This window comes from Vanessa tameamea, chromosome 10 (assembly GCF_037043105.1).
Source record: "Vanessa tameamea isolate UH-Manoa-2023 chromosome 10, ilVanTame1 primary haplotype, whole genome shotgun sequence".
Lineage (NCBI taxonomy): Eukaryota > Metazoa > Arthropoda > Insecta > Lepidoptera > Nymphalidae > Vanessa > Vanessa tameamea.
The window spans coordinates 4,484,707-4,504,375 of record NC_087318.1 but is presented as its reverse complement, the minus strand read 5'-3'; the positions used below and the strand labels follow the sequence as shown (position 1 = coordinate 4,504,375).

At 30.5% G+C, this 19,669-nt stretch overlaps 3 protein-coding genes across 5 annotated transcripts in view; all 3 read right to left on the bottom strand.

Annotated features, from left to right (window-relative positions):
• Positions 1–19,669, bottom strand: part of LOC113403747 (cadherin-23) — a 37,149-nt gene that overhangs the window by 11,174 nt on the left and 6,306 nt on the right. For all 3 annotated transcript variants that reach the window (XM_064216061.1, XM_064216063.1, XM_064216062.1), the window contains exons 2-11: positions 6,647–7,022; positions 5,135–5,286; positions 4,838–5,056; positions 4,208–4,499; positions 3,845–4,017; positions 3,348–3,545; positions 2,584–2,777; positions 2,073–2,273; positions 1,675–1,789; positions 410–572 (exon numbers count right to left, since the gene is read on the bottom strand). In XM_064216061.1, the coding sequence (XP_064072131.1) occupies positions 410–572; positions 1,675–1,789; positions 2,073–2,273; positions 2,584–2,777; positions 3,348–3,545; positions 3,845–4,017; positions 4,208–4,499; positions 4,838–5,056; positions 5,135–5,286; positions 6,647–6,854 (1,915 nt within the window). In that variant the 5' untranslated portion in view covers positions 6,855–7,022. The remainder of the gene's footprint in view (positions 1–409; positions 573–1,674; positions 1,790–2,072; positions 2,274–2,583; positions 2,778–3,347; positions 3,546–3,844; positions 4,018–4,207; positions 4,500–4,837; positions 5,057–5,134; positions 5,287–6,646; positions 7,023–19,669) is intronic.
• Positions 13,795–14,964, bottom strand: LOC113403714 (prostaglandin reductase 1-like). Its single transcript, XM_064216158.1, has one exon. It carries the CDS (start codon positions 14,908–14,910, stop codon positions 13,900–13,902), a length of 1,011 nt encoding a protein of 336 aa, XP_064072228.1. The 5' UTR covers positions 14,911–14,964; the 3' UTR covers positions 13,795–13,899.
• LOC113403704 (prostaglandin reductase 1-like) lies at positions 17,550–18,664 on the bottom strand. The gene has a single exon (XM_064215986.1). It carries the CDS (start codon positions 18,592–18,594, stop codon positions 17,581–17,583), a length of 1,014 nt encoding a protein of 337 aa, XP_064072056.1. The 5' UTR covers positions 18,595–18,664; the 3' UTR covers positions 17,550–17,580.

Below are 19,669 nucleotides of genomic sequence, written 5' to 3'. Positions count from 1 at the left end.
TATTTTTTTACTGTCTTAAGTTAATCGACATCTTATAAGCGACGTCACTCACTAAACAAACGAACGCCGATAATTTAACGTGGAGGGGCGCGGCTTCGTGAGTAAAAAGATCTATGAGTTAGTATTATCTACGAATTTATAATCGGTATCTACAAATATATAATTGTATGAATATATATACTATATTTATAATCAATGCGTGAAAAAATGTCGTTACAAATGTCGGCGAAGTTGTTATTGGAATTTTGGAAGTAAAATTAAAGGATATAATTAGTTAAATGGAATTGTATTGCATTAAGTATAAATGTATATATAACAATAAAATACTTCTGTTGGAGTTTCGTAGTGCAACTTCTTTTATAATTGAAAAAGGTTATATAATATATATATATATATAAACTCTTCTTACCGTTCAAGTCAATATCTCTAGCTTCTAATATAAGCGGGTTCTCGAATTCCAGTTCATTTTCTAACAATCTCGCTTCGTATTTGTTAGCGAGGAACATCGGAGCGTTGTCGTTTACATCCTCTATGTTTATTATCAGCTGGACGGTGTTTCTATTGCCCTTGCCCTGAATGAAATTAATCAATGATAGTATTAGACATATCTTAGGATCATACATATTCGTTAAGACATATTATTGGTTCATTAGCTTATTTCGTATCTAATGAATATTCGTCGGAAAATCTGTTTGTTTCAACTTAATAATTTATATACTACTAGCGACCCGCCCCGGCTTCGCACGGGTGCAATGCTGATACTAAATATACTACAGAATGTCTTACAACGTTTGCAGTTTTTCAGTCATTAGACAATACAAACCGCTTTGTTCCTGCGTTTTAAATCTGTAATCCTTTTGAGAAGAATGTTTGGAGCTTTTTCCAACATGCTACTCCAATTCGTGTTGGTGAATACACATGTAGCAGAATTACATTGAAATTAGACATAATCATATTTCCTCACGATGTTTTCCTTCACTGCCAAGCACGAGACGAATTACAAACAATATTTAGGTACATGAAAATTCAATAGTAGCCTGGGTTTGAACCAGCAATAATCGGTTAAGATGCACGCGTTCTAACCACTGGACAATCTCGGCTCATGGCATATGATAAATCCAAAATATAATGGATTTTTACTTAGTTGTACTATTATTCATGGTTGATACAGATAACAGCAGCCGGACACAAACCTACAGCAACTCTTTCACTGTGAAAACCGTCAAACTTTGGAATGCACCACCCACTGATATACGGCAGTCTAAATCCTTGTCCATCTTTAAACATCGTTTGAAAAACTATTATCTATCCATATATAAATAATGTATGCAAGTATATGTAGTTTATAATTAAGTAGATATATATTGATAGTCTATAATTATATACTATATTATTATGTGTGTATCATTGGCATGTAGCTATGTGTAGTTTATTATTATACATTAGTATAAATATTGTTATATTATAGTTTTTTATCTCCTCTCTTTATCTATTTCTGAACTTACCTGTTTTCGTTCTAAGCTTCTATCACCAAAGGTTGTCTGTGAGAGATCGCTATAAGCGAATAAATAAAGGCAGACCGCCTTTGCGCACTATTTATTTAATGTTTTGTGTTTATATTATGTATACCTGTGTTGTGCAATAAAGTATTTAAAAAAAACAAAAAAACAGTACCTGATCATCCCTAGCTTCGACTGTGAGATAATGCCTCGAAACGAGTTCCCGGTCGAAGCTATCATCGCCTGCTTGTTTTACCGTTATCACGCCTGATATCGGGTTGAGGTGAAGTCTGAAATTACCAATACATTTAGCCGGATGACAACATAGATTATTATTAATAATTTCATTAAAAATACTAGCGGTCACATTTTTATAGGCAACCTAGTAGATATAAATTCTCTTAATCATAAATATGTGTAAAAATTTGGTTTTTTAGCAAACACTCGATGGGTACACTGATTCTGCAGCCGGATCTTAGACTATTATTTAGTTTAATTAATAAAAATTAATGGGTTAAATAAAGCTTTTATGTCCTAGCCTCTGCTTTCAAATCAAAATGTGAAGATACTTACAAATGAGCGATACTGCCACCTAGACTAGTGTATCTCACACCTCTAGTGCCATAGTTCTCGGAGTCTTTGTCCAAGGCTTGCACCCAAGCTACTGTAGTGCCAACACCACAGTTTTCAGGAATAGAAACTGTGTAGAGTGACTCAGTAAACTCAGGAAAGTTATCGTTTTCATCCTTTATATGCACCGTTATTGGTACTACACTGAAAAAATGTTTAAAAATTAAAATTCAAAATATTACACAAAGTAAAGAAAATTAATCTTTCATATTTTCAATATGAATATGTACTTTAATAGTCTCTAAAGTTGTCTAAACTTCTGTCTTATGATACAAAAATTATATGGATTTGTCTAAATCTAGCACAACACAGCAGAACTGTTAACCATTCATTGATTATTTTGGGTTTTCTTTTGTTAGCTCAAAAACATATTTGTAATAAGTATGTAAGTATGAATGTTAAGTAAATTAAATTGTTGTTTTATAATACATGTTTAAATCTAAGCTGGAATTACCTCATTTTTGGGTCTTTGGTAACAATCTCTTTGGCGACTAGACTGAAATTCATGACTGTAACTTTTTCATAATCCAAAAAGGATGGGTCATTCACCCTTATGAGAAAAGAAGCCTCATTGATGCCTTTGAAAGGTGTAACATCAAAGACACCTTTATCACCTACTAAATAAAGTTCAAAAGTCCCATTTTTACCCTGAAAGAAATTGTCATATTTTTATTTTTAACAGACCTTAAATAAACTAATTTTGCATGATTAAAATATTGAATGAGGAAAATATACTAAATAGTATGTAACTATACTGGAAGATAAATGAACTTTAGATTATATGTAATTTGCCTATAGCTCTGCTACATACAATAGTTATTTAAAGATATATTTGATTGTAATACAGCATTATTAAACTTAACTAATTATATCCATTTTAATTTAACTTCCAAAGTTCCAGTAACAATACTTAAGATATTCAATACATTATTTATAAAATAATCAATTATTAATATGATATATTGTTATAGATTTCAACCAATTATCAAAGTATTTATTTTTACTCCTCCAGCCTCTATAATAGGCTAATATAGATTATAAACACTAAAATATTTATTTAAAAAAATATTATAGACAGGTTTAATATTACAATGTAGATATCAAATGCAAAATATAAAAATTGGGGGTCAATCGTGATTTATCAAAGGTCTAAATCATTCATAAAAAAACAATTAAATACTAGTTACAACTAGAAAAAAATGAGTAATGTAACATTACTTGGTCATAATCAAAAACTTCCGGTACTGCATCTTGCAAAAATGTTATAGGTGTATTTTGCTGTGCATTCTCAATTACTTCACCGATGTACCTATCACTTCTGAACCTGGGCTCTTCATCATTTACATCAGTAACTATAATTGTCACTTCTGTTGTGGCACTAGGCAATGGGGACACCATATGGGACTCTTCTGTAGCCTAATAATGAAACAAATGTTTTTATACATAAATAATAAATATATATATAATTTAGACCAGAATCTAGTACATGAATTTAAAATAATTACAAAATTTTGTGATTTAATAAACTAATGATCATTTAGTAGATTCCTTTCATGTAATTTATTTGTTTATTATTTTAATATAAGACTTCATGCATTTCTGTCTAACTAGATAATAATATTTGGTCAATACATATACCTATATTATTACACCAAGTAGTTTAATTGAACCTTAATAAAATAATATAGATCTAAGAATATAACCAAATAATGTACCAAAATCTCAAGAATATAAGCTCCATTGCTATTACTAGGGTCTTCTCTATCTAAGGGACTGATTGTGTAAACAATTCCAGAGCTGCTATCAATATCAAAGTGTTCTTCTCCACCAGATATAATACTGTATGAGATGCGGTTATTAATGCCCCTATCACCATCAATAGCTCGCACTGAAAAAATAATTGTAGTATATTAACAGGTTTATTTTTTCTATAATTTAAAAAGTATTTCGTTTGCCAAAAATTACATAAATGTTTGATAACCATAATAAAAAATAAATTGTATAATTTTATAATTGTAATTGTAAGACATATTTTAAAACACAAAAAAACGGAGTTAAGTTATTCAAATAGAAAATACCTTGTAAAACCGATGTTCCGACAGACGCATCTTCACCGATTCTGGTAACAGGACTCGCAACAACAAATTCAGGTGGTTGGTCTTCAACATCTTGTACTTTCACTAAAATAGCGGCCGTACCCGTATTAACCCTCCCTTGATTAGCCCTATCAACTGCTAGAATCCTCAACTGATACAGAGATTTTCGTTCATAATCTAATCGATTCGTTAAACGTATTACTCCTTTCCCATTCACTGTTTGGATAGCAAAATTTTCTACATCACCATCCAGTTCTTGTAAGTTGTATAAAACCTGTAGAATTGTACATATTTTGATTTTTTATCTTTTAACGTATGTTCGTACTAGATAGATACCTAAATATTTAAAGTATATACTATCAGAAGATCAAGTAATAAATTATAACAATTACAACAATGTTATGATTTTAAATGTTTTGATATTGACATTGGCAGTTCCTTGGCTAGCGAGTAACGACCTTGTCTCATTGTATCTATGACAATGACAGCTCAACTAATTGCTGTTTCAACTTATGCAAAATACTTTGAGTAAGTAACGATTAAATTAGTAAAAATTATGTATTAATATTATAGTCATACAATTATTATACTAAAGAAAAGTACTGTGTATACCTGACCATATGCACCCTCATCTAGATCGGTTGCTTCCACTGTTAGTAAAACACCTGGTGGTGCGTCTTCCTTAACGGTAATTGCGGAAGGGTAAGGTTTAAAAATGGGTTCGTTGTCATTCACATCCTCAACTAACAACAAGAAGCTTTGCGTAATAAAATTACCCTCCCCTAGATTGCCATCAGTTAATGTAAGCACGAAAGAATATTCATCACGCACCTAAAAATAAAGGAAGTTTTTATTATATAATTTTTACAATTAAAAAATAATAAAAATAAGGTGAAATGGGTTTTTTACCTCTCTATCTAATTCCTTAACTAAATAAATATTAGCTTCGTTGGACGAAATGGCTTCTATTCTTAATATATCACTACCGACTTGCTCTCTTATTCCAAATCGCAATGTATCTCCGTCAGGGTCGAGGCCCCTTAAACGGTATATTAAGCTCCCTAAAATTTAACATTATTTATACAATTAAAATAATACGTCATCCTATTTACAATCATAATATTATTTGAAAGTGATAGTACGTGATTATCACTACTTCTGTGATCGTTGTGCCCTGTCGGCACAACTTAAAGCCATTAAACTAAGAATTGATTTGAATTCTGTGATCATAAACAAATATGATAAAATATATTTTATTGTAATATATTTGAGGGTAAAGACGTTGTTTTAATAAAATAATAATAATCATTTCCCTATTTTTTGAAAATATAAATACGACCTTATAGGACTTTATGGATCGTTTCGGTTTTTACTATTAGTTATTTGAACGCTAAACATTAATTAATTTTAATGCTTTGTTCCGTGTGAGACATTTAACACATTATTTTGGCTGGCAGAAGAAGTAGCTTATTTAAGTGCCAATATTTATGAGGAAATCTGTTGATGTAATTTACCTGCCCACTAAAAACATTCTAAACAGTTGAAATCGCTAGTTACAACATTTTACTAGAAAAGAACGTCATTTTATTCCAATAAGTTATGTACAGCGTGTGACTAATAGCATTTCGTTTCATATTTCAGATAAGCGGGATTGCAGTATGGCTTCCCCTGTTGGGTGTTAGTTGTCTTGGTAACCCGACTTCCCCCTCATAGTAATTTCCGGATGTCTGTCCTGTCATGGTTTTCACTCAAACAAACTAAACCAATTTTGTATATTTTGGTTTTTTACTGTAATTTCTAGGAAAGTACCTTGATTATTACAAACTAGCACTGGAATAATAGACTATGTTGCGTACGAATATTTTAAAGTCACTACGTCTTCACTATTTTCTTTGGTTAAATTGAATTAATTGGTTTTTGATTATAATTAGATTTATGCATAAATATATATTTTCCTTTTTGGGTATTATAGACGAAATACCATCAAGGTATAGGCATTGCTTTAACTGTACTTGTATTTTGACCTTTTTATTGTATCTATTTCAATTCTGATACGTATCATATAATAATTTATTCGATAATTATAAATGAACCACACAAGACTTTAAAAACTTTAAATCGAAACACAGCAATACAAATAATTGATGTTTGACGGTAGAATAACGAATTAGTAGGTGGTACCCAATCAGATGGGACTGCGCACAGTCATACCCACTTATATATGTATTATTAACATTGCATAGTAATAAACAATAACTTAAGAGTATCCATTCCATCTTGTGTAATAGATATAGTCTTGTAAGGTCGTTAAACAGAATGTACAATGTACACACGTTCGGAACTAGTCAGGTCTTCAGTTAATCGGTACACGGTATCGAAGGTATATAATTACATCATCTTAAAGAATATCCAATAACTTACCAACGGGCGTGTCAGGGCCTTCCTTTAATCTTATAACTATTTCTGAGCGTCCATCGATAAGAAATCGCGGTGGTCTGTTTGCTGACACTACTTGGATACATACCAGTAACCAAAACACACATTGGATACATATTTTCTGTCCCGATTTTAAACGAACTCTTGGCGGAGTTTTCGCATTTTTTGCGAAGAAACGCACCTTCGCTTTCATGGCTCATCTGCCGCATTGGATCTTATTGTTTATTGTAATAAAGAACATTTTCCCACTACTTTCGCACGGTTTCACCGTGAGAAGATTTGGCGCGTGCAATACGGGCGAAAGTGTTGACACCACTCTCTTAAGTTAATTTCTGCTACGTGCTGTTAAACTTGCGAGTACCTGTAATAGATAAGTGACAATTTTTTAATGGTTTTGTTTATTTAGAAAGTATTTTTTTAATAAACAGTTTTAAGTAATACATACATTATCTGTAACTGTTAAAATATTTTATTAAGCCTTGGAAAATTATTAAACTTAATATGGCGACCAAACATTTCTTATGTAGTTTTATTATAAAAAAAAAAAATTAAATCAGATTTTTGAAAACTATTTAAGTGTCGCTTAGAAGATTCGGAGAAAATACTTTGTGACAGACGGACAAACAGATACAAGAGCGTGGTATGCATTAAAATATTTTACGTTTTAAATAAAATACGTAAATGCAAGGGTAACACATATAAAGCAACATAGATAAATATATTGCTTTAAATAAAGATTTATTATACAGATAAAAATAATTACGTAAAAATTACATTGAAAGTTTAAAGGAGGAAATGTGGCATTATAATAAAACGACTGATTTGTGCGTTTTCCAACGATCACAACATGTTTGTCTCATTTTAAATTACTTATTTATCCGTCTGTATATTTATTTATTTATCTAGTAGTTTGCGAGTTATAGTCATCAACATGTAGGTTATCTCAGTGGATAACCAGTGCGTGTCAAAGGCTGAGGTTGTTAACTGTCCGTGTCTCATTGTTAGCCGACATTAACACATGCCTGGCTTAACTTTTCGGTTTTTGTCAATACAATTATTTTTTTAAATGTTGTTTTTTGTTTTTTTTTTATTCTTATATTTATGAACAACATACTTCATTCTGCAAGATTCAATTCGAAATCGAAAAACGACGAAAAATTTCCATATAATCAATATTGTATATCGAAATATAAAGATTTTTTAAATTACAATACAAATTTTTACCAAATGGTTAGTAATGATAAATTATTATTAATGATTTGCTATGATTTTTACTAGAACCAACTGTAGACTACTAGCTGATAAAACACAGCTTTCGATCAATAATAGTGCTATTGAAAGAAGAGCACAGCCTAAGCTACTATGTCTAGAAGAATACAATTTTGCGTATGAATTTATAAATGATATTCTTGAGCACTAAAAAGGATTTTTAGAATTCTCAAGGGATGACAGTTTGTAAAAGTATAGAAACTAGAATTTACGCTTCTCTTAAGAAAAAAGTAACATTTTAATAACGTATTTGGTTTTTTGTAATAAAATACGCAATTAAAATTTGTATGGGAAGTGCAAAATTAATTCAAGCAACCAAAGACTAGAAGGTATAGATAGAGCAGGATACTCAAACGCTACAAAATTTAAGATAAACCAAAGGTTCTTCGATCTTATAAATAGTTAAAAAAAAAAATAGAACCCCTCATAGGAAATTATAATTATGTCGCAATTTTTAACTTACATGCAATTAGTTGTAACTTGTTACTAACTTTCATTAAAAGATAAAGTTTAAAAATGAATTGTTGAACTATACTCAGAAAAATACTACATAGCTTTAGCTACCGATTCATACAGTGTAAATACACAGTTATATCATGTTTATTTTGTTTAGATGTTACGAGAAATAATTTCACGTAATATAATCCAATTCTATGGTAACAATATTACCGTTAAGAAATACTTAGATAAAAAATACCATCAACTTTATTTGTTCATCTGGAACTAATTGACTCAAAATCTTCTATTTTTTACTATTACTCAAGTCGATTTCTTTTATCGCTTACGACGATTTCAAATGCTTTAGTTGCTGACGAATATAATGAATAAGTGTTTTATAAATAATTTATATAAAAAGAACACTGTTCTGTATATATACAAAAAAATGACCATCTATTCGTAGGTACTCGTATTTTCTCTAACAATTAGGCTGTTGTTACAAAATTCTCTATTCTCAGATTTACTAATGAAGTAAGCATTACTTCAACGCTCACAATGACACGATCAACGTAATTTCATCAAGCGGCTTTATTTAAAGCGAGTGAATATTTTGTAAAGAGGTTCGTTCACATGCATCATATTTCAAAACAATAGTTAGATTACATAAAAATAATTAAAATTGACCTCGTGTCGCCGGATGCGTGTAATGTATTGAGATGTCGTTGACGTATACCGACAATGCGTCAAAAATGGGCGTCGAAATGCGTCCTGTCATGCAATGCTTGAAACAAAAGGAGCAAAGAGCGCAACGGGCGAAGGCCGTTGACAGTGGTGTCGGGTGGGAAACATTATCGGGGAATGAACTTCATTTTGTTATTTGCTATCTCTACAATTATAATTGAATAAGCTAGTTTACAGCGAACCGTTAGCTGTTTTGTGAAAATTTTATGTTTTATCTTATATTACACATGATTGTATTATAATATTAAGTTTACGGCAACTGTGTTGACTATCCTATATAGAAAAAGAATGGAGGCGATAAGATATTATTTCGTTTATATACAATAACAGATTATAAACAACAGACCAGATTTAACATTCAATATCCCCAAAATGTTTAACTTTAAATGAAATAACTAAATATTTTTTTGCCTTTTTTAAACATTGCTCCAAGAAAGTGTTATATTGTACGAATAAATCAGGTACACAATGTGTGTTATTTGTGTGCGATGGGTGTGACGGAAGATAGAACTACGAAAGGAGTTCAGAGCGGTACCGAAACAAGAGAAAGCAATACCCTCTATTAATTCAACGAACTTTACGCAGGCCGTTAATTTGATACAACTATATCATACGTGAACATTGAAAATTGGCGTAAACTTTCTCGTTTCCATATAAAGGAGGGAAATATTATTTAAATATTATAAATAAAAAATGATCAAAATTGAAAAGTAATTTATCTAAATAAAAAATTGCTGGATCTCATGTTTTTTTAAATACGGTATATATGGAATATACGTATGTCCCTACACTAATAAGGACGTTCTATTTTTATACGCATGTTCGATTGCATAATATAAGACTTATATTATTAGGCTTCCTTTTTCAAGTTAATCCTTATTAATATATAATACTATTTTGTCGTTTAAATATCTAGGTAGGTTACTTAACCCAATAAATCAAATAGTGGCTAACTTTTATGTCTTCATAAAATAATGGCGGTACCTATAAAATACTATTAAAGTTTGTAATTACATAGTGTGGGAACTTGGATCGTAAATTTAAATGTTTTTACATATTAAGACGATCGTCATGTCTAATTTTCTTATGATACCGTATCAGTTGCATTCGTTATCGCCACTCAATCATACACGCAATTTATACATTTTAATTTGTAATACTGGATTTTATTTACTTTTATGATATGTAGTAAACTATTAACCAAAACGTGTAGTACAAATACCACAATTATTGTAATAATAAAGAGGAAATTAGGTTAACAACACGAGCGATTTCTGCTTTTAGGATTTACGTAAAAATAATTAATTTGTTTTATATGAAGTCCGTACATAAGATAATTTTAGGAGGAATATAGGCAGGCATACAGTAAGTTTGAATGCTGCATACATTTTTCGTATATGTTTAGCTACTTATGGCTCATATTGGCGTGTATTTCGAAGCGAAGGATATAAAGTGAAACTTTTTGTATAAGACTGTCAGTTTTTTTTACTTCTATAGTTAAGCTAGACATAAACATTTTTTTAATTTTTATAATACATATATTACATATACATATTAAGAAATATTACAATATTTTTGATTTAATTAAAGATACAATTATTTACGATGAGACATACATACAGATGAAGAGATCACTTGATTAAATAAATAAATAAATATTGGACAACAACTTGATTATACATATTATACAGATTGTATGTATTAAGAATTAAAATGAGTATGTTTACTACTCTTTTAGAAACTGATTAAAATTTGTATTATTTACTATATTTTTATAGAGTGATATAAGACGATGAACGTAAATAAAGTGGAACTAACGTGTTTATTGTTTACTAATTGAAACATACGTAAAGCGATGTTTGCTTGTCGAATTGGTAATTTCATAATAAAACTTTATGGAGATAGAATTTTACACAATGCATCAATCAAGTACTTAAAATATATGGAACCGATTTAATTTTACTGTTGTTTTTGTAACATTTTTTTTGTAACATTATATGTAATCCATTATTATTATATATATTTACATCATTATTAGAATGTCGTGGTTTATTTAATCATTTAATAAATAAAACGTTCACTCATCTTGGTATAAAAATATTTTATACAAATACGATTGTTGCGAAGTGAACGTTGTGTAACGGACGGCATTCGTTAGGAGGGTAGTACTTAAATATATAATGAGAAAGAGATAGAAATACGATCTAAGAGAATAACACTGATTCTAATAGACTATCCTTGATACTGAAAGACTTGGAAGCCGGATTATTTTTTAACTTAAAGAAATCAATTTTAAGATTTACATTATTATTTTTAAATACGATTCTGTATTATAATACAGTCATTGTAACAAAACTGTTATTCATCCTATCGCGAGACTATCGATATCGTGTAATTTCAGGTTTTCTTCGCAACGTGAGGCTTAGATACTCGGACGGTATAGGACGGTAGTGCCTCTATTTTAATCCAAGTATGCATATTAATTATATATTAAAAGGCAATAAATACTATTGGTATTTCCAGCTTTAATAATATTATTCAACACACAGAGTAAGTAAGGCACGCCAACTTATAAATATAATATACGTATATATCTATCATAGTTGAAAGAGTTATTTCGTTCTCGATTTAAATAAAAATGAAACGGAACAATTTATTGTTTGCATGTAACAGATTATTTATTTTTAGAGATTTAATAACCATCAAATGTGTTTCTAATAGATGCTTGTGTTGATCATATAATTTATTACGCAGTTGTAAAATGTATCTCGACATGATTTTTTTTGTTGGATATAGAATGAATCCATTATACCGTTTATTTTAAAAGTATGTAAAAATATTAATTTTAAAATGTCATCCAAAATTAATATTCGAATAGCAAGTGATAGTAATATTAATCATTCCTCACATCACCAACGGACCGAACTTGAGCACTGGGTTGTCTCATGTGGCTGTTGTTACTCTGGCTCACTAGCCCTTCAAGCTGGAACACAACAATACAAAGCATTGCTGTTATGTATGTTATGTTATGTGTTTATGCTGTTTTGAATATATCCTTATCTATAAAACACTAGTCTAGAATTTTTTTCCGAATCCATAATGAAAATCATGGACTATTATTTAAGATCTCGACCAATGATATGGCATCAATACAATATCAAAGTTGCTATTTTCTTTACTTCTGTTGTGCAAGAAAGTTTATGTGAATATTTTAAAGCTATTTTTGCAAACGCTAGCATAACTACACCAAACACAGATACATTTATACATAGTATACGTATACGTAGGTACGTATAGTCACCTCGATTGATTCATATCATATCATGATTGAATACTAAAAAAAACATATTTATAAATAAAACATAGAACTTTTTAATATTTGTTACGCGATATTGCTTAGTTTGTATTTGCAAATATTATATAAACATGTTACCCGAACATACATTAATCCTGTGTGTCAAACAAATGATTAAAATAAGTACAACTAAATATAACAATTGATTCAAATAATAATACACATATGTAAGAGCAGTGCCATGCTACGAAGAGATAACTGAATTATTGACTTTAGAATACGTTCCGCCAATTTATACATAAACGTGAAAATACTGTGTCAATTCTGGTTAAAATTTCTGACAGTGCCAATCTATGGGTGGTGGTGACCACTTCCCATCAAATGACTCATTTGTCGGTCCACCGAACTATATTATACAAACAAAAATTGAAGAGTCATCAAGAGGAAAGTGTGATTTGTGGTAAATTGTATTAGAATTTGGAAGGTTGACGTTTAAAATGCATAGATCGTTTTGCGCGTTTGTGTTACGGTTTTTATGTAGACAATTAACACTAATTCTAACGAAAAATGAGTTAACTGTGAATCATATTTGAAGTATAATTACTAAGCCAAATATTACCGTAAATGAATCCGACATTGTAGTTTATCCGATGTGTCGTCTCATAATAATGGATACTTTGAAAAAGATTCCGTTGAAGGTGCATAGCAGGTGAGCCGCTTTTTATATGCGAAAGTATCTCGGTCTTCGCATTCGCTCTTAATTATAGGGTCACTTCCTCCTTACTCATAGACGTTAACTATTTTCCTACTTCTTTACTATCCAAGTAAACTATCCGATATTTATATAAACATATTTGAATGGCAGCTTTCGTTTCCGGACAAAAAAAAATCTTAATATACGTCTTAACTTAATTAACGTCTAATTTATATGAAGAAATTGATATGAATAAAATAAATATGTAAAGACCCATTCATTCACGAAGACGACTTTCTACGTTGACAACAGTTGACTGAATTATGCTGTAGTTTCAAGATGATGTTTAACTTAAATAATGTGTTTTTAGTTACCATAGTTATAAACTAAATGCAAATTAATGTTGATATGCTACATTATTTAAGGACGTTTGCCCCATCGCAGGTGAGTGTTGCTCACAAACCGTATCGGTGCGGTTAAGCGCTAGGGTGTCTGATTCACCATTTCACACAAACTTAAAGTAAATACCTACAACAAGCATTAAATTGTATGTATTAAAAATTATTCTTTAACTTCCCTAAATATCACTGGGTGATTATTATATAGATATTATTTTTTATTTACATCAGTTATAATAGAAGATGGGTTCAACAGGGTCATACCACAGTATGACCTTGTTGAAATAAAATACGTACACAGTCATCCAGTTTTATTATGTATCAAACAGATATGTGATATTAATACAATATATAGTTATATATTCTAATGAAATATAAATAAATCTGCATGAATTATAGCGATTTAAATTTTTACCACAGATTTACCAATGTTTTCCCCTGTCAACATTCCAACAAAAGCATCGTAAATATTATCAAACCCTTCTGTTACGTGTTCACGGACCTTAATGTCTTCCGATTTAATCCACTGAATAATATCAGTATAAGCTTCATTCATTCGGCTTTTCCATCGTGATACTAAAATTCCTTCAACTTTTAATTGCTTCATCACTATATCAAACTGTGTCATTGTGGCTTTTGGTAGATTTGTATAATCTTCATTGTATACACTTATGCTTCCACAAACACAGATTCTTCCGAATTCATTCATTTGATTCATAATAATACTACTAATTTCTCCTCCAACGTTATCGAAGAAGCAGTCCACACCATTTGGTGCAGCTTGACGAAGTTCTTTGCGAATATCTACCTTTTTGTAATTCAATGCTACGTCAAATCCTAACTCTTTCTCCAACCATTCAATTTTTTCATCGGAACCTGCAAAACCAATAACTCGGCAGCCCTTTAGTTTTGCGATTTGTCCCACTAGCGATCCAACGGCTCCCGCAGCCCCTGTCACAACAATTGTTTCACCGAATTTGGGCTTACATATTTCGAGAAGACCGAAATACGCTGTGGCCCCCAGGTAACCTACTGCCCCAAATGCAAATGAAGGTGGGAGTCCCTTTAAATCAGGTAAAAGGCTAACTTGAACACCAAATTTACTATCACAATCGCCTGTTTTTATTACACTATAGTCACACCAACCTTCATCTGATATTACTCTAGATCCTATCGGAAATTGAGAATCTTTGGAGTCTTGAACCATCCCGACTTGAAAACTAAATTGTTTAAATGGAATTGGAAACTTTCTATTGTATGCTCTTTGGTAGGGTTCAATACTCACCCATTCTGTTTTGACGAGTATTTCTCCATTTTGAAGCGACGGAAGCTCGTACTCTACAATTTCAAAATCTTCTCGCTTCGGCATGCCTTCAAAATATTTCCTCACGACATATTTTCGACCTTTTACCATTTTTAATTTACTTGTTTTTCTATTTACCGTTCACATATGTTCAAGCGACAATCAATTCTAGTTCTTCGATTCTTTACTTCGCTCTTTATATATGTATGGCGATAAACAATTTCGGAATTTATAGATAAGATAATGATAATAAATTGACTAGACATTCCGAATAAACCGGTATTATGATAGAAGTTTATAGCGCAACTATTAAAGCTGCATTAAATATTTTGTTTTCGATATTATTTTTATTTTAATTATATTTTATATACCCATTATTAGCCATATTCCATGTATTTAAATAATATGGAAGTCTGATGGGTCATGGTGGATGGGACCATCTACACACCATTTATTTTACCACCAGTCAACAAGACAATTAAGTATTGATCTGGTAACGGTTTAAATAGGTGATTGAGTCAGTGTACCTTATTATAGGTAGGTACATCTTAAACCACATATAATGCGGTTGCTACCAAATTATTGTAACATAATATGTATGTGTTCTGTTTTTTCTATATGTTTGAATGAATATGTAAATTTTATATCGCAATTTCCATATAAATTGGACGTTTATACGATAATAAAAACCAAATGCCAAAGGACTGTATCAAATAGTTAAGAAGAAGATGTTTTTATATAGTACTCCCAAACTCATAGTTATTTAAATGAAGTAAAGAATATTATTTGTGGTTGTCAAAATATGAACACGTGTACCTATTCAATTATTAATAAATTTTATAAATAAATTTTGTTAAAATTCGGTCTTATAACTTTCAAACTATCTGGAAAGCCTGATCTGAAACATTTTAACGCTTTGAGATTTCAAAAGTCTATCATATTACGCGCAACCAATATTAAGAAACTAGGAGTCCCTTGTGTCTATAGTTATACTGACTCACCAAAAAACCGACTTATCCTTTAAACTGGAATAATAATTAGAATTGCTGCTTGACGGTAGGATATAAAATTATTGGGGTGAGATAAAAGGAGATTTTATTGGCTACTATGACCCTCAGCTATTCGAAGGTTTCGAAGTTTAAATAATTTTTGTGATAAAATCGTATTAAAAAGGGAGTCGAAGACGAAAACGTGCTCTTGACGCACGTCCCTTTGATCAACCTTAGTAAAAATATAATGGTTTTCCATAGCTGTTTTATGTACTGTTTATTCATTTACCACAATAAACATATTTATATCACAATACAGAGTTTACGGAAATGAACATGATATAAATATGTTATGTTTTATTATTAATCTCAAAGTTCATATGAATGTGTGATTTAAAAATTCAAACCGTAAATTCTCAAGTTAATTATTATGTCAAATTTAACTAGGAAGGTCAAACTTTCGAATTATATTTGTACGGTGTTTCGTATAAATGTTAAATGTAAAATATATCTACAACATATGAAATGTTGTATATTTTTGATAAACTTTATTTAAGTAGTACTTTCTAAATCGTCATTATACAAGATAAATGATTTAAAGTATCCACTGGTTTAGAATGTAGATTATAGAGAAGAACTACAATAGTAACTCTTTTTCATCGATATTATAAATGCAATAGCCATATTATAAACAAAACTAAGTTGGATTTCTATAATTGAAATATATATGCGACATTTGTAGATCTTATACAGAAAAGTCAGCGATAGTATTTCGTATATATGTTATTATATAATTTCATAATTTATATTTATTGTTATCTTTGATTAAAAATATAGCGATAAAAAAGTAAGAATAGTCATAGTTTGATTTAATATTCACACATACGTTTTTAGAAAATATATAAATATTATAGAAATGGTTAATTAAACAAAACTTTGTAAATAATAGCTCAGTTTACTAGAATATTCTAATATCATAATAAAATTTAATAATTTATTCTAGTTACTGGAAAGGGTTATCGGCTTCTGATACTGAATTGTAAGTAGATATAGAAATGTATTGTAGGTAAAAAAGATATATTTTTTTAATTGTGGACACTTGTAGTGTAATTATATACACAAAGGACATGACTTCCTAGGCCGTATGGTTAGTTGCGCATTGAGGTTGTAAGGAGCGTGGTTTATTAAATGCGTTTGCGTGTTTGCATACCAAATATATATGTGTGTTATTATAAAATTCTCAGAAAACTATATGTAAATCCTCATTTCTTAACCCATATTCCCGACTGAGTTGCGTAGTGGGCTATTGGAGTTGTTAGCAACGCATTTACCCTTATAAAAAATATGATTGTGAAATAGTTTTAACTTTACTCAATAAGAAAAAAACAGTATACGCTTCAATGCAACAAAATTGTATTATTTTCACTTATAGTAAACGTAGTGGAAGATGGAGAACAATAAAAATTTAAAAAAGAAAAATTGTTAATTTAACAGAATACTACTAAATATAATACAAAAATACTCTCATATTTAAGTAAAAAATCTATATCTTCATAAAAGGTAGAGAAAAGGTTACGATTGTGGTAATATTTTATCGTTTTTTTAGTCAGTTACTGATAAAAAATATGTATAAATGATAACGCTATAATATCTTTGATCTCAACTGTTTTTTTTTACAAATTAGATTAAGTTAAACGAAGTAAATCATTTTTCGTTGATTTTATTTTTCAACATTTTTAAATAACACAAACGCAGAAATAACATTAAAGCACAGTAAAAAATAATAGCTCATCTAAATTTTCACAACTGCTTTACCGGTATTTTCTCCGGCCAACATTCCAACGAATGCGTCAAAGATTTTGTCAAAACCTTCTGTAACATGTTCCTTGGTCTTTATATCTCCAGATTTAATCCATTTCACGAGCTCAGAAAACGCTTCAGGCCAACGACCCAACCAGCGTGGTACTAGAAAACCTTCAATTTTTAATTGCTTCATTACAATATCCATTTGAACAATTGGAGCAGTTGCCAATTTTGTAGGATCATCATTGTATGAACTTATACTTCCACATACCGATACTCGACCGAAATTATTCATTTGATTCATAATAATACTGCTAATTTCACCTCCAACATTATCAAAGTAGCAATCGATACCGTTCGGTGCAGCTTCTTTTAGCACTTTACGGATGTCTGCCGTCTTATAATTGAAAGCCCTATCAAATCCTAAATCTTTAACCAACCAATCAACTTTATCATCAGAACCCGCAAAACCAATAACTCGACAGCCTTTAATCTTCGCTATTTGTCCTACGAGCGATCCTACTGCTCCAGCTGCTCCAGTCACTACAACAGTCTCGCCTGGCTTAGGTTGACACAATTCAAGTAAACCAAAATATGCTGTGGCACCGGGCATACCCACAGCTCCAACTGCCAAGGAAGGTGAAAGACCTTTTAGGTCTGGTGCTTTGTATACTGTATGAAGAAGAGAATTGGATGGTTGGACATTTGCGTTAATGATGCTGTAGTCGCACCATCCGTTATGTGACACTATTCTAGTGCCAACGGGATAGCGGGGATCCTTAGAGTCGTCGACAACTCCTACTTGAAAACCGAATTGATCATAAGGAACTGGGTATCTTCTATTATAGGCTCGTTGGTACGGGTCGACTCCTACCCACTCTGTTTTAACAAGAACTTCTCCATTCTGAATAGGGGGCAAATCGTACTCCACTATTTCAAAATCTTCACGTTTTGGCACACCTTCGAAGTGCTTCTTTACAACGTATTTTCGTGCCTTTACCATCCTTGTTACCTTACAATCAACTTGTAATAGACTAAATGTTCGATGAAAACGCCACTATTAGAGCACTGACAGTTATCGCAAATATTTTTATCGTAAAGATCCATGTTACCGTTAATAGGTGAAATTTGATTTTACGACAATCAACATAATACACCAATTCTTGCTTTTTTGTGTTTTAGTGAGGGTATAAATACTTGCTACATCATATTTATATTATACATATATATAATGATGAATGATCACAAATATGTCTTTGAATATAACACCTTCGTTAGAAAATATGTATATGATACGTTTCATTTTTTCCATGGCATCTGTCTAAACTAGTTACTATGAATATTTACTTATTACTAGATACTTTCTGTAACATATTCATTATCACTATAAATCTATAATATTATAGATAGAGCCCCACTCATCGGTATTTTATAAACTAAAAATTGTATTACGTAATTAAATGGTACGAATCATATACAATGATTACTACAATTATATGACGTCAAAGATAATAATTACATTAATTGAAAACAGTACAGTATGATTTTACATATTATATAATTGTATTGAGTTTGTTTTTTATAATAAATAAGAATTGTTAATGTTAATTTTTGAATAAGTTAATGTTATGTAAAATATATGTTAAGTAAACATAAGTGGGGGGGGGGGGGGGGGAGAGTGTCAGGGTCTAACATAATTTGTTTTTATTTTTATTATGAAATAATATATAAAATAATTAGGTGCTATACTTCTCTGTTGCCCCTGGTAATATAAAATTATGTATATAGCAAAGATCAAGAGCGTAGTCTCAAGATATGTACATAAGAAAACTTATCACGATCATGTTACTATGACACAAATCTCAACCTGGCCATGATATTATTTACACGTGTATTTCGCACGATTTCTAAAGGAACAAAAAGTTTTTCTCACATCTATTCGAAAGAAATTTTCCAACATTTGCTGATGTCGCGAGGAAATACTCTGCTTTAGATATTATTTAAATGAAATTAATAATATAATATGATAACTTTCAACATAAAAATACAGTTTCAATTTGAAAAACCATACACTTGGT

Bases quoted from the DNA above. Each gene is read 5' to 3' on its own strand.
- LOC113403714 (XM_064216158.1), bottom strand. From the start codon at position 14,910: ATGGTAAAAGGTCGAAAATATGTCGTGAGGAAATATTTTGAAGGCATG.
- LOC113403704 (XM_064215986.1), bottom strand. From the start codon at position 18,594: ATGGTAAAGGCACGAAAATACGTTGTAAAGAAGCACTTCGAAGGTGTG.